Source organism: Hirundo rustica, chromosome 3 (assembly GCF_015227805.2).
Source record: "Hirundo rustica isolate bHirRus1 chromosome 3, bHirRus1.pri.v3, whole genome shotgun sequence".
In the NCBI taxonomy this organism is placed as follows: domain Eukaryota; kingdom Metazoa; phylum Chordata; class Aves; order Passeriformes; family Hirundinidae; genus Hirundo; species Hirundo rustica.
In genome coordinates, this window is record NC_053452.1 from 18921868 (window position 1) to 18937673 (window position 15806).

Below are 15806 nucleotides of genomic sequence, written 5' to 3' on the forward strand. Positions count from 1 at the left end.
AAGTTTTAACTTGGAGGAGACAGCATCAGGTAGCTGAGACACTTGAAAAGGACTTCAACTTTACCAGTTTTTACTATTAACTTTGAAGCATCAGGATGTGCTATGTCCACATGCTGTTAATATTATCCCACGTACCTTTGGGTCTGTATTTGTACTGAGCATTGGTACGTTTCACTACAAATGTGTCTTCCCTTGTCCCTGGTTTTCTTCTCCTTGTTGTGTCCCAGGAGTGTGCCAAACACCTTAATCTGCTTAGGAGAGTCCTCCTCAGGTAGAGGACACCCTCTGCTACCTCTGAGCGAGGGAAGCTGCAATGCCTAGGCGTGGGCAAAGGGGCAATACCCCTAACAGCACACTGGGAATGGCACCAGGAAGCACAGAGCTACCACGGCTGCTGGAGCCACGAGACCGTGTCTCTGAGTGACTCGCGGCTGTGAATTTCACAGATTCACTAAATATAGCCGCATGCTAATTCCTACCAGCAAATTGCTCCAGCCGGCAGGCCCAGGCGTCCTGCCTTTCCCCGATGGCAGCTGATGGGCGAGAGCGCTCAGGAATACGCCTTCCCACTTCCCCAAACCGCGAAAGATGCGGCGCTGCCATCAGCGCTGCTAAACCGTGCCTCGTATCTAGCGTTCTGCCTACGTGACGAAGCACAGGGCATTCCAAAGATGCTCCGTCAGAGCCGCGCACCGCGAAACCCCGTTTGAGGTGAAAACGAGCAGAAACTACCGGGAGCGAAGCCCTAACTTCGCCTCGCCCTACCCTCGGCGGTGTCGGGGCGGCCCGGGGCGCGGGGCAGGGGGTTCCCCTCCGGGCCGGGCTGCCCGGGAGGGTGAGCGCGGAGCGGCGGCGCGGCCGTGCCCGCGGCTGCCATGCGTGCTCGGCGCGCCGGGGCCGCCCGCGCTCCCGCCGCGCTCGGCTCCCCGCGCCTCGGCTCCGCTCCGCTCCGCGCCGGCCGGGCGGGCCGGGCAGGTGCGCGCTGCGGCTGCCGCTGCCCCGCCGCCAGGTAGGGCCGGCCGGCGGCGGGCTGCGCGTCCCTGCGTGCGCCTGCGAGCGCGCGTGTGTGCGGCTGTATGAGTGTGTGCGTGTGCGCTCCGCCCGGCCCCGGCAGGCTGCCGAGCCGCAGCGGCGGAGGCGGGCGGCAGCAGCCGCGGAGGGTACCGCCGGCTCCGGCGGGGCGGCCCCCGCAGGTAGCGGCGGGGGGGGGAGCGGGGGGGGGCACGGCCGGGGGAGCCGCGGGGCCGGGAGGGCGGCGGGGGCGGGCGGGAGCGCGTCCCGGGGCTGGCGGGGGGCGGCGCGGGGGCGACCCGCGGAGCCGGCGCGGAGCCCCGGGCAGCGGCGAGGCGGAGCGGCTCTCTCGTTGCAGGTGGCGGCGAACCGGATGCCTTTGGCGGGCAGAAGATGTGTCATGGGAAGCGGGCGAGCGGCGGCGGTGCCCTCCCGGCGGCGCGGCGGCGGGCGCTGGCCGCGGCGCTGTGGCTGCAGCTGGCGCTGAGCCTCGGCCCGGGGCCGGCGGCGGGCGGTGAGTGAGTGAGGGGCCCCGGCCCCGTCCCCGGTCCCCTCCTCCGCCCGGCCCCGGCCCCGGCCCGCGCCACCCCATCCCCGGCCGCCCCCGCAGCCCCGAGCCGGGGGCGGCGGGGAAAGTTCCCCCCCGGCGCCCCCCGGCCCCTCCCGTGCCCGCCGCGGGGGCGCGCAGCCTTTGGCACCCCGCGTGGGGACCCCCGGCAGGAGGGAGCCTCACCCCGGCCCCGGCTAGGGAGCGCTGGCTCTCTGTAAGTACGGCTTCATTTTGAAACAGCGAGATTTTTTGAATTTAAAGGAAAAAAAGAAAAATAGAAAAAAAAGAAAAGAAAAAAGCCTTGCCCCGCCGCGGTCCGCTCAGACATCTCTTGGATGACTCTTAGCGCGAAATCCCCATGCAGCTGGGGAAAGCGGGAATGTGGGGAGGAAGCCGGCGATCCGGGTTTGCAAATGCAACGTCCTTCAGCACTCTCCTAGTGGAGGAGCGACCCAGCCTCGTTTGGCCTTTTTAATTTTAATTACCTTTTTAACACTATCATTTAAATTACTGAACCTGTGAGATATTTTCAGCAGGTACTTTTAATTACAAAATTGTTTTAAATTGATTCCATAATTAGACTTGGATTACTGGAAAAGTCTTAAAGTAAACTGCTTTGCTGTAAAATGAACTTAGCTGTGACAATGAGAGCAGCTTCACATTCCTGCTCCGGCATGGTATTATATATTTGTGTTGGGGGAATAAGCCATTTTATGATTGAATCGCATCACTAATGGCAGACAGAGCCCAATATAAAAATTGCTTGGGCTTCTTCTCGTGCCAAAGACTTACGCCAAAATTTTCCAACTTGAATGCCTAAGCCCCAACAGCTCCAGTGCAGATGTGTTTTCTGTCACTGAATATGGACTTACTGGAATACTGCTGAAGAGGACTTCAAAAGGTCATCTTGTCCATCCTCCTCCTGATGTGATTCAGTCCTAGTTTTTCTCTTTGGAGATGATAATGCCATTCTCCAATAGAAATCTCGTGACTGCAAATGTGATTCCAGCTAAAAAAGCTTTTAAACTGTTGCAGTGACTACATGTCCCTCTTCAGAAATCAATGGCTTAAAAAAAAAAAAAAAAAAAAATCTTGCAGTGATGTAACCCTTGATTTCCTGGGCAGCTCATGTTTCAATGTGGTGGTGCTACTCAGCCTGTCCTGTGTTTTTCTCGGGATTGGAGTTGTGCGTGCTCCTGTCCTTCTCTAACCTCTTCTTACGGCTTCATTCATAAAAATGAAGCTGTTCCAAGGCCCCCTCCTCCCTGAGGCTCTGCATATCCCACAGTTTGATTGTCAGCACTTATTTAGTGGATTAGTGCAAGAGGTTCTTCAAAGTACGGTTTATATCTCCCTGGAATGGAACAGTTTCCATCGCAGCCTGCAATAAATTGCTGTGCGGCGCTGATCGTTATTAACGCCCCTGCCTTTCACCTCAGTAGTGTAACTAATTCTGTATCGAATTTCATTTGTAAGTCGTTTTAGCATCTTTCAATAATATGGGGTTTTTTTTTTTTGCGTCCAGAGTCTAGGAAAAGGCAACGCACTGAACGATTGTGCACGGGCATAATCACCAGTGAAAAACCTTCATTGCTATTCTGATTACTGCTATTATTCTCCAGTGTGGTTGTGCTCAGAAGGTAGGCAGTGTATAAATCCCAGCAAACGTACAGTCCTTTCATGTGGTAGAATATATGGTTGTTGGGTTTCTCTCACCCTGAGTCATTCGAGTGGTGAAAATAATGAGCTTTGTAATTAGAACAGAGGACTGTGAATTAGCATCCCTCCTATTTTAGCGTCTGTTGTATCTGTGAGCGAGCTCACTGTGCTTACATAGCTTGCTGTGTTTGCTATGAGGGCTCAGCTTTTCGGCTCCCCAGCCTGTGACCCAGAGTTCGGGAACTTGTAAGCAGCCGTTGACCAAAGTTGTGATTTCCCGGGACCTTTGAATATTTCTTTTCTGTAGGACTCTCATTTTATGGATTTGTGTATTTGGACACAAGGCACGCAGCATTACTGACTGGTTTGGAAAATGTAGCTCCAGTCTCTTTCTATCTTCTCATTATCTGTTAAATAAGGATAATCATACTTCTCTCAGAGATTTGAAAAGAGCTTTGATGACATTTAATGAAAATACTATGGAGGTGGAAAGAATTTGTTTCTAAAGCTTTAGAAAAACAGCACTGACAATATGCTGAAATAAAAGCTACCTCACATATTAAAACATTAAAATGAATAATTTAGGGTTATTTTTTCTAGAAAGCAATCCACAGCTTATATTTTGGATCCCATTTAGAGCTTCTTCCCTTCCTTGGCTGATACCAGGATTTGTCTCCTGTAATAATCCTGTCATGACTTGTGTGACTCCTTCTATTTTATATCTGACTAAGCTCTATTGATTGTCACGTTCTACCATTTCACCCCAAATCAATACTACTTATAACTCTTTTTTTCTTGTCAATAACCCTACCGAGAATAACTTTGTTTATTACACTTTGACTTTCGCAAAAGTGAATCTAGCGAAAAAATTTGCTGTAGAAGTGAACTCAAGTGAGCAAACCTTTCAGCCATCAATATCCCTCCTTTGTCCCTGATGTATTTAAAACTCTGCTGATACCGAGGATAAAGTGTATCTCTCACACTTCAGCCTGTGGCTTTCATCTAATCATTTTTGTTTACAGAATCCTTTAGGTTGGAAAAGACTTTAAAGTGATTGAGCCCAGTTATTAACCCAGCACTGCCAAGCCCACCACTAAACCATGGCCCCAAGTGCCACATCCACGCATCTTTTAAATACCCCAGGGGTGGCTGACTCAACCATCTCCCTGGGCAGCCTGTTCCAATGCTTGACCACCCTTTTGGTGAAGAATTTTTTTTCTGATATCCAACGTAAACCTCCTCTGGTGCAACCTGAGGCCATTTCCTCCTGTCCTCTGCTGGGAGAGGCGGCTGTCCCCCCCCGGCTACACCCTCCTTTCAGGTGGTTGTAGAGAGTGATGAGGTCCCCCCTCAGCCCCGTTTTCTCCAGGCTGAGCCACCCCAGCTCCCTCAGCTGCTTCTCATCAGGAGGGACAAAAAAAAACAAACCCCAAAAAACAACAAACCACACACCAAAAAAACACCCCAAAACAAACAACAACAACAACAAAACCCCAAAATAACAAAAAAAAACCACAAAGCAGGAGCAGGCTGGGAAGGCCGGTATGAGGAGAAATGAAATGCATAATGGATGGAACCGATGACAACTTACTCTGGAGTTTTAAGGTATTGTACTGAGTTCACTGTGAAAACTGCAGTATGGGGATAATAGCTGTGACAATACATTTTAAAATATATTTCAAATTCCTGCAACTGTACTAAAATAGTGGAGGATGGCAAAACCTAAAAGGAGAGGGAGAAAAAAAGTTCAATAAGCTTCTGTTTTTGAGGTTTGTTATGTGGTCTTGTACCCAGATGTGACTCGGGCATGTGTCTGCTTTGTTGCCATGGGTCAGTTGGGTGACCTCTGCAGTGTCTTCTGCTGGGCCCATCAGGGAGTCTCAGGGCTGCAGCCCAGATCACCAGAGGTTTGGAGAGGGCCATGGCCTTGTCTTGCCTCCTGGCCTCAAGCAGGGTCAATGTTCTGTCTGTCTTGCATGGTCTGTTTCATCTCTTCGATGTTCCGCTGCAGAAATGCACACTCCAGTTCCTCCAAAGCCTGATGGCTCCAGTTTCTCTGAACTTTTCTTAAGTTTTTGTCACACTTTCTGGATTGCAGACCGTGAGCTTGCTCTCCTGGAACCACTTCCCTGTGGAATGCACCCCACTAGCACTGAACAGAGCTGAGGAATATCCTGTGCCTTGGAGCTCTGCTCCTGCTCTGACATCCCGGGTTCCTTTGTTGTTGTTATATGATGATGCTGGGTTGCATTCAGCTTCCGGTTCCCCGTAGCTCCCACGGCAAAAAAAGCTTTTTATTGGCATTGTAATCAATTTGTGGTGTTTCCCTGGTTGCACGTTCTGCTGGCAAAATCCCTGCACATCAGTAGTGCTTTTAAGCTGGGAAGTGCATCGTGCACGATGGCAAAGAAATCGGGCATGTTGTGAAACCTTCGAATATACGGGATTTTAGTGATTCCATGAAGAATAGTGGTGAGCTTCTTTCTCTAGGCCAAGGCTGAATTGTTACTGCCCTGTGATTGTATTGCATTTGATTGAAATTTTAGCTATGCCGTGGTTATGGTAACTAACCATTGACTTTGGATGTAGTGGCCCTCAAAAACACATCCCTCAGGTTTCTGAGGATGGCAGACTTGTTTTCCTGGGGTGATAAAAGTTTTTGATGTACGCTGATGATGCAGGCCTGTGATAGGGCTGACCTTTTGGTAACCTGCAGTTGTTTCTGGCAAGAAAAGCCAGCCAGAGATTTGCCATAATGGCCTTGCATGTGATTTTGGAATTACGAAGGAGGTTTTATGAAACCTCTGAGTCTTTTCTGATACCCTCTCACTAAGTCTACAGTTAATGTATTTTACTGTCTCCCTCTCAGTGTGTCTGCTTTGCTTGTCAAGCAAAATAGACATTTCAGCTTCAAGTTCCCCGTACATTTGATGAAATCACCAGTTATTTTGTAGGATTGTTTTTAACTTGCAGCTTATTGGAGAAGCTCAGTGTTTTGGAAGGAAAAGATTTTTCCCACCGTGACAGGATTTCAGTCCCAGATGCACTCACGCAACCTCTGTTCTCAGCAGTTAAGCACTGTTCCGATGCTGTTCTGATTGCAAGTGGCAAAGCCGGTGACATCAGAGGATGGCAGTTCATCATTTGTCTTAGTGGCACATCCATCTGCCTACAGCCTTGAGAGGTGGGCATATTTGATAGATTAATCTTAAATCAGTTCCTTAGCACTCTGCAAGAAGGAGCTTTATCACTGATGTGCTGTCATTTGGAGACCGAGGTTAACTTCTGCTTCTCTGCTTTGCTCCCTTACTCCCAGGATTGCAATAGAATATCTTTGATCTCTGTATGAGGGATGATTACAACTTTTGGAGAATCAATTAATTATGCTTTGCTTGATTTTCTCATCTGTAAAGTAGATAAACGATGTGTTTCGTGGGCGTGTTATGAGGGAGTTGGAGAACCTCCCAAAGAAAATGTTATCGGATTGAGAAATAGGAATTTTAGCAAAGGATAAACTGAGCTTCATCAGTTTATAAGTAGATTTTTTACTATTCATGATTTTTGTTGTTGGTATTTGTGGAGTTTAATAATGAAATATTCTTACCAGAATTAGGAAAATGCTATCGTTTTTAACTTTTACAGATTCTTATAGATTTTTTCCTACAGCATTGATCATGTACTCACCTCCTTTTTCCAAATATTGTCTAACTCTGATTGCAGTTCATTTATTTATATAACCCCCCCCGACATTATTAGAAGTAGGAAACCTTGCACTTGTGCTGTGCATTTTCATGAGGTTTTAGACAGGAAAAGGACAACAAAGTGTGGCCTGAATTCATGTTTGTTGTGTTCTGGTGCAAATGTGAATGAAGGCTGGGCTACACTTACTGGTGAGCTTGCTTAGTCAGAAAATGAGCTTGAGGGATGAAATTGTGTAGTGTGTACAATTTGATTCACTAAGTGGAAAAATCTGGTTTGTTAACATGTTAAGAGACTGAAGGTACAAGGATCTTACCAAATTCAGCAATTTAACTGTGAAACTGGCATCTCCTCACTTTGTTTTACATCTCCTCAGCTGCTTCCTTGGAGGTGGCACAAGCAGAGCATTATGAAACCAATTATGGGCTGTGCATCTATTAATTCTGACAGTGGTGTGGTTTATAACAGCAGTTTTTGGTGTCCACACTCACCTGCTGTCTGACTGTGTTACCCCATGGTTTCTGGTGACACCAAGTCTGGCCTCCTGCTTTTCAGAGGGGGCTCCCAATGGCTTTTCCTGAACAGCTGGGCTGCTGATAGGATTTATGCGAGTCGGGGAGGTTTTTTCTCCACGTACTGTAAACAGTGGAACTGGTTGGTGGTGCCATCTGTTCTCAATGAGATCCTGGGGAGCAAATGTATTTCCCCATTTGTGACCCCTGAATCTTTCAAATTGAGTAGTGTCCATCCTGGGTTCCTCTTCTGCTTGTTGTTAAGGGATTGTACCAAGCTTTTTTTAGCTAGGGAGATCCCAAAATTTATCAGGAACATTTCTGTATTTATTGATTTTTGTCGGTACGACCAACTTCAGAAAGGGGTATAGGGGCTTTTCTGCCAGCACCCCTGCTTACTTTTGATTAACATATCTCATTAAACTCATTTGACAAATATTCTTGCTTGTGGTAGCTTAATAGTAACAACAGTAATAAAAATTTGAGGTTTTTTCATACAGCTCTTCTCATCCATGGAGTTTAAAGCACTTTATAAAGGAACATAAGTTTTATTATGCTCCTTTGTAGATGGAGAAATGACTGTAAAAAGATATAATGTCTTGAAGACACATTACATGTAAGAAACAGATGTTGCTATATACAGGGACGAGATCCTTTGGATCTTCATCCGGCTCTTTCTTCTGTAAATAGAATTTAGGGAAATTCCTAATCCACAGTTTTGTAATATGGTCTCTATATTAGGAATTTTTTGGCTGTGACTGTCTTCTAATTGAGATGAGCAGCAGATTTCCTATTCACTTAAATTGCTACTTAAGCAAATCAGAGAGTTTCTCCAGTGTGGTTTATTTGCCTGACTCCTTTATGTCTGAGATAGCACATGGCATTTTTCCAGACACCAAAAACATCTTCAGAATAACAGCAAAAAAGAGTGTTATGAGATAGGGTAGGGCTCTGAAAAATGGTGTTTTGCAGGTTTCTCATGGTGTGAAGTCCATATTAACAGGAAGGGTATTTCTGCCTTGCTCAGTCGCGTGGTTCACGATCACAGTTTACATGAAAGGGCAACATCAGAGAAGTACTGCGTGTGTTTTAAACTAATTCTAACATACTTGAACAGCTAGAGAGGAGGTGATCATTGCATGACAGACAGCTCCATGGGGGCTGTGGCATGCCTGTCCCACGTTAGAAATCAGTGGACGTGTAACGTGCTTCCATAAAAATATGGGTTCCGCTTATGACTTCTTGCTCATGAAAACATAAGATGAAATGCAGAGGACACAGAAGGATGAAATATGTCTGGTCCCTTGATCCTTTCTGCACATGGTGAAGCTCAGCTAAGGATGCAGCAGAGTTTCTGTGTAAAGCCAAATTCTGCAACTAGAAAAATTTACAAAATCTGGAAGAAAAAAAAATCTGGAAACCAAAAAGAGGAAACAACTTACAATTGTTGAGGAAGAAAATAGGTTATGTTACTAAGGGTTAGATTATGTAGAAGTTGGATTATCAAGTGTATCATGAGATTATATCCTAAAAATATACTGTCTTGTACACTGCTAAAGAAAAAATGGGAAACTGCATGCACATGAATCAGAGGAATCATTGTATCACTGGACTCCCATTCTGAAGACCAAGAGAACACGCTGAAAAGAAGAGAATGTCTTTGAAAATGCAAAGCCTTCTGATCTTTTCTGGTACTGCAGAAAGGCAGCAGAGCTCGTGGCTGTTTATCTGTCAGGAGGCTGGAGAACACCAAACAGATTCAAGAGAAAAGCTGCCATCCATGCTGGGAGGGAGGAGAAGATGCTCAGAAAAAGAAGCTGGTAAATATGTGGTCCTGTTCTCACTTCTGTCATTATCACCAGCAAGTGTGTACAGTAAAAAACTATGGAACAGAAATTTCATTTCCACCCTTCAAGACATGGGAGAACACACTTGAGAGTGGAGTCACAGAAATGGGACTGGAAAAGAGCTCAGAAGCACCTGTAGCTTATCTTCCTGCCCAGAACACATTTACCTCAGGCACGTTACCATTTGAGACTTTGGGTTGGAAACTCTACTGTCTGTCCAAATGCTTCATTCTCTAATCTTTGTAAATGTTTTTGTCAAGTCTGAGTCAAATTGTCAGTGCTGTAACATAGGACTCTGAGGATTTCCATTTCTAGTGTGGGATTCCCAAGTGTTACTTCCTCCACTGTGGTGCTTGTTAGTGCAAATCTGTCAGTGCTGTGTCTTGGGCCGCACTGACTGCTGCTGTCACTCTCCTGGGTCAGGCTGGAAGAATGCAGGCCGCCCCAGCAAAGAGTCTTTCAAAAGTTATGGATTAATTAACAGCCTGGGAGCTGAAGTTTAGCTGTAGCTGCCTGATGTTCATGTGTTGCTGCCAGCACCGAAGGAGCTGTTGTGGTTCTCGATGGTGGAACTTCCATTTTTCTTGTTTAGTGAAGGTCACTGCTAAGTTTGTGCTTAACACAAGATCAGATATTTTACCAGCAAAAGGTCAGCTTTGCCTTGCTCATTCTGAAGGGCTTGCAAGGATTTTCCAAAGTCACAACTGGAAAGCATCAGGAATAAATCTTAGAGCCATCCCATAAAAGATGCTTATTTACACAGTCTGTTCTCCTTGGGGATATTAGACCAACTCTTTGTACTTGATCATGATGTAAACAGTATGGTTATTGCCACAGTAAATTGCACCCAAATGAATTTGTATTTTACTTCTGCAGACTGAGTGAAGTTGTATATACTGAAAAGCCCTGTGGTAATAGATTAGATCCACACAAAAGCCAGTCAATAGCTTAAGACTTCCATGTGTGTTTGCAAATAAACAATTTTAACTGGAATTTTGATATGCAGCTGCTTAACAGCTGTCACCCCCAGTGCCTGAGTTCCCATTTCCAGTGAAATGGTTGCTAATTGTGGGTATCCAGAAAGATTGTGTCATTCAAGAATGGCAGGGGGAGAGGTGGGGGATGTTGGAGGGTGTGTGGGGAGGAGTTCCTTGGTTAGGCTAAAATGGAAATTAGATTTAGAGCAGCACTAAGACCTGAGTTAGCAAGAGGAGATCTGTGATGGTGTAAGGACTGAAGTGAACAGCATTGCCTGCTTGAGTAAATCTTTCAGCTGTAAGGACTTCATGGCATACAGTGTTGTGGTGGTTTTTTTTGTTTTTTTTTTTGTTTTGTTTTTTTTTATGTATTTCTAATACTCTGTGGAAGCCTACCATGCTGTTGCTGTGTTTGTGTAAGAATGATTTGTATTCTGAAAGCAATGGGTACTTATGAGACAGAGAGGCATTTTTCTGTATCTCTCCACTTAGTTGACATTTTTAGGGATATTTTGTACACATCATCTTACTCAGAGAAAACACAAATGATCCACTTAGAACTGAAAATAAATAATAAATAATTTGGTCTCCTGTAAATTGGACTTATAAAATGGCTTGATTGCAATTACCAGCTTTGCAGTAATCTTGAAGGAATTAAGATAAAATGGTGTTATCATGAGCAATAGTAAAAATTAAAATACACAGACATTTGTCTTGATCTTGTAAAAGTGCAGAACATTCTTCTCTCCTCTGAAGGGGGACCATGACCCCCCAAAATACAGTCACAACCATTCTGGGGGAGCACCAAGCTGCTGCAACCACAATCCTGGGTCCTGCTCTATCCTTCCTTGGGTTCAGCGATAATTATCCTGGGCAGTTCTTTCCACTGCTGACTCATAACATCACATGCTCTTTTCTCTGCACCCTTCGTTTTCGTCTCAAAGGCCTGAGGTTCTTCTGTGGGGCCAGGGAAGAAATACGGAGGATAGTCTCTTTTCTTTATACATAATTCCAGGTTAATACCATCTGGCGTTAGATGGGTGAGCTGGAGGCTGTGACATGGTTGTGAGCACAGTACCCACATTTTAAAACTCCCCCTCGCTCTGCACGGTGGGATTCATGTCCCAGCAAGCAAGGCTGTTGTTTCAGGCCTTGATCTCTTCTCTTTTATGTTTGCCCAGGTGGAAGAATCCACCTTTCAACTCGAGCAGAGTCCTTCCCTGCTGGTAGCCTGTGCATCATCTGTCACTGCTGTCCTTACCCAGGGCATCTGTCTAGGACTGGTTTTGTCAAGACTAGGCTGGTCTGTAGAGGCTAGAATATTTTAGTTCAAAGGGAAAATCCCAATGAAAATATTCACCAGATAAAATATATGAATGATTGCACAATGTGTGTAGATGAAGCCCAGCTCCATCGTGCCTATGATCTCTTGGAAATTGGGTCATGATGGGACACATCTCTGCACAGTGGCTCTAAGGGATGCCAGTGGAAGAAATTGCAGGAAGGGGCATCTGGTTATAAAGGAGGGGTACATATCTGTCTTTGCATGCAGCCATCCCCTTATTAATCTTATGGATAGGGAGAAACATAAATAGATGCATGCATATATGCTGAATAAGAGTAAGAAACTAAAAAACAAAACCAAAAAAACACCAAAACCAAACAAACAAAACCAACCAACAAACAAAAACAACCCACAACCCAGGAATGAAACGGCAAAAAATATACTACTCTCATTGAGAGTCTTTCCAAAGTTCTTATGCTGGTTCTTAGCATTTACAAGGCTGCTTTTTACACTGAAATATGGATGAGCGCTGCCTCTAATGCTTCTGTTTAGGCACAAGAGTGATACTGGATTCATGTGAGGGATGGAGAGCGGGAGAGTGTTGGGTATATTTAGATTCTATTTCATTTTTATTTCATATTCAGTAACGTTACGGAGATGGACTTCATTCCTCATTTCAGAGAGAAATCCATCAGATAAATTGCGTTCACGGCGGGGAGAGGAATTTTGTGAAAACCAAGATGAAAGATGCCTTTCTGCAGTAGCCTTGATGTACTAGGAGGTGTGTTTCCTGCATGCTACTAATAGTGTATTTTTTAACCCTGGGTTCTGCATGTGTAAGAGTTTTCTTGGTTCTTCCAAAAGGCTGTCTGAGAAACCTTGTACTTAGAGCAGGTAGATCTGTGCTTCTCAGGAAGTCAGTATGTCAGCCAGGCCAAGGTTACAGGAGTGAAAAAAAGAGTGCTTTGAACTTTTTTTTAGAATCCCAATGTTATTAGAATATTAATAAATGTAAGGGGGCACTCATTTAAAGTAGCTCAGAGTTATGTCAACTAGAGATTTTGCTGCAGTGCATTAGTATCACAGGTAAATGATTCATGACATTTGCCATCCTGGCCTGTTTAAAGCTGTGATTTAAAAATCCAGACTTTCAGGGAAAACAGTTACAAATCTTGCCTGATTTTTAAATATATATTTTTAAATGTGATCTGATAATTACTTTTTTTCCAAAGGAACAATGTAGCAGCTCCCAGCTGCAACTCTGTAGTAATCTTAGAATTTGCTGTTTGTGATCCCTTTTTGCCACACTTTACCTCAGTTTAATTCTTTGGTTGTTTTATTGGAGAGAGGTAAGTCCTTTGGAAGTGCATACATACCTATAGTGTTGGGAAAAAAAATTCCTTATGCTGATATTTTCTGTCCTTGCAGTCAAGTGATTGTGTTATTGTAAAATCTCCTCTGAAGTCCAAACCCAAGGCAGTGCAGGGAGCAGCAGCAGGGTGTCGGGAGCCAACGGGACTGGCAGCTTGCTGTGAATGTTAACACGAGACTGCTGTTTGTCTGTAACTTGGAAATCCATTTGCTGGTTTTTCCCTGGTCTGAACGTGTTTGGAAATAGGATGATGTAGGGATTTTCCTATTCATCAGCTTTCCATTTGCCCTGTGAATTTCCTATCTTGCTCCAAGGCAGTCATTCAGGCCGTGGAGAATCTGGGCACCAGTGGCACAGCCAAATTTCCTACAAGAGCAAATCTGGATCCTCTCTGTTACCTCCTACGCTTGACCTTAGGAATGGAGGAGGCAGGGAAGAGATCTGACCTCATGAAACAGCTCTAAAATGATGCCTCCCTCAATTTTCATGTGGGGATGAGGAAAATCTGTTTTTCCTACAACACAAGATGATGCTGGTCCTTCTGTTTGTATGTACAGCCTCTCCTTTCAGCATCTGAAGACCACGCTTTCTTTCTTTCTCCCTCACATCCTTGTCATTCCATACTTATCTCTTCCTCTGCCTTATTTTTAGAAGTACTTACCTGAAAATAAAATGAACAGGTGGGCTAGTGCCTTTTCTGGGAGATTCTCTGGGAAGCTACAAGTCAATTAAAAATGTTTAATATGTCTCTTTTTGTAATTTGGCTCCCGTTCAGCCTTCTGCAGATCATCTGGTCTCTCTGCTGTCTCAATCAACTAGCTTTTGATAAATGTCTTCACGCACAATTTTTAACCATGTCTCCATCAGAAATACCAAAAAAAAAAGAGTCAGAAAAACAAGACAGGGATGTGCTAGATGGGGAAAAAGGTAGTCAAGGGATGTATTATTCAGAGCTTTATGTGAAGCTTCCTTCTTTTTCCTAGTTGTAATGGTAGTTTCACACTTGACTCTCTGATTGAACTTGACTGTAGTCTTTTGGTTTGTTCTGGGCTTAGTGAGTTTTGAAAGCAAGGGTTGCTCCGTGCCCAGTCCTGAGCGTTCCTTACTATCAGTCCATATGATCTGTGGTAGGAAGGGAATAATTCTGTACATCCAAGCCTAATGACCCGAATTTGTAAAGCTAAATAGCAAAACTGCTACTGGCATGACTCACTATTATTTTTAGCTCCGAAGAGGAGACAGTGGAGCAAAGGTTCATCTTTCCCTACCAGCTGTGCCTTTTGTTGAACAATCTGATATTGCTGAGAGGTTTAATGTTCATCTTTCTGTTTTTAACCAGGTTTCTGCAAGATGCCATGCATCTGTTTGGCTTCTATTTGTAACAGACTCATTCCTTGAGAGCTCTCTGCTCTTCTAGTTCTGTACAGGCCCTTGCACAGGACAGAGACTTTGCCACTTGAATTGTTGTTGGAAACAGACAAAGTAGAAAATGTGACTGATCTAACTGAAACAGCAACACGGAAGTCTGTGGATTTGGTTTGTGCTATTTAAAGTATAAATATTTTCTCCATTTTCCTTCAGAGTGCTAATTATTTTATGTTTAAAGAATGATTTTCAGAGGTGAGACATTTGGTAGTACTATAGTAGTATAATAAAGGAAAAAAATCACATTTCCCCGTGGAATGACTGATCCAGATTCAGTTTGGAAAAGTGCATTGATTCTGAAAGCTTTTGCTCCTAATCTCATGGAGTGCTGCAAAGCCTATGAGGCTGCATGGCCTCTGCTCCTGCCAGGGTTACCTGGGGAATACCTGGTCATCAAAATCCACTGTTGCACCTAAGCAGTTCCAGTTTCTGTCATTGAATTTCTAATTAAGAGTGAGTGGTGATACTGTCAGATTTGAAGGGAAAAAAAAACCATGTTTACACCTTAAAAAAGCAGTGAAGTGACTTTGGAGTTTAAGAACTGCTTTAGAATTAGCTTAAGCACTGAAATAAGCCTGAAGTCTCTAAACTTTCACTGAAACAAAGGGCCTGAGCTACCGTGAAGGCACAGGGCAGACTAGAGACATACTACTGCCTTTGGGACACTTGCTAAGACTGACCAAAGCAAAAACCTGCACTCAGATTACTGAATAGTGGGGTTCAGGTCCTAATCTGTGTCTTGCAATGGTGATGAACCATACTTGATAAGGAGATTTCTGGTTTTATGGTGAATTGAAGAAAAAAAAAATAAAATTACTTTAAGAAACTGCACATACAGCAACTTTTTAATGGAAAAACCCCACCTTACCAGGGTTTAAATCTAATTTTAATTATCCCTTAAGAGGGACATATGATGGTGAATGTCAACTGGGTGATGCTTGTATGTTCTCCGTAGTGAAGTCTTGGTCTGCTACATATGGAAGACTTATCTGAGCCAAAAAGGGAAGTAAGGGCACAGAATAAGGAGCACAGGGGAAGAATGTGCCTTGCATTATCAGGGGATTGCAATTTCAGATAAAGCAAGACACAGACATTTTGTCAAAGATGTTGGGTATGTAAGTTTGAAGCTTGCTCTAGGCAGTTTAACTTAGCCAGCACTTCCAGCAGCTGATAACCTAAAGTGACACTGACCTTGGCAGACTTACAAGGGCAAGACTTGCACAGGGATAAATTATTTCTTGATCAGTTGCTCAAGTATGTGAGACACAGTCCAGCATTCCTTCAGTATTGATTATGGGTATTTGTTTTATCCCAGAACAAACATACTGATTGCAGATAGTGGAAGTAGAACAGTCCCTCTGTATATTTGAGCTCTTCTCTATCCATTTTATTATATCCTGGGGCACAGCGATGCTACTGAGTTTGTACTGTGCGGCTCTCTCCGCTTGCTTTCTTGACTCATCCGTTTT

General features: G+C 44.6%; 1 protein-coding gene across 1 annotated transcript in view; it reads left to right on the forward strand.

Moving 5' to 3' along the window:
* The first annotated feature begins 1404 nt into the window (after nt 1–1404).
* SUSD4 (sushi domain containing 4) overlaps nt 1405–15806 on the forward strand; it is a 72388-nt gene continuing 57986 nt past the window's right edge. Inside the window, exon 1 of the mRNA XM_058420100.1 lies at nt 1405–1525. Within this exon, the coding sequence (XP_058276083.1) occupies nt 1405–1525 (121 nt within the window). The remainder of the gene's footprint in view (nt 1526–15806) is intronic.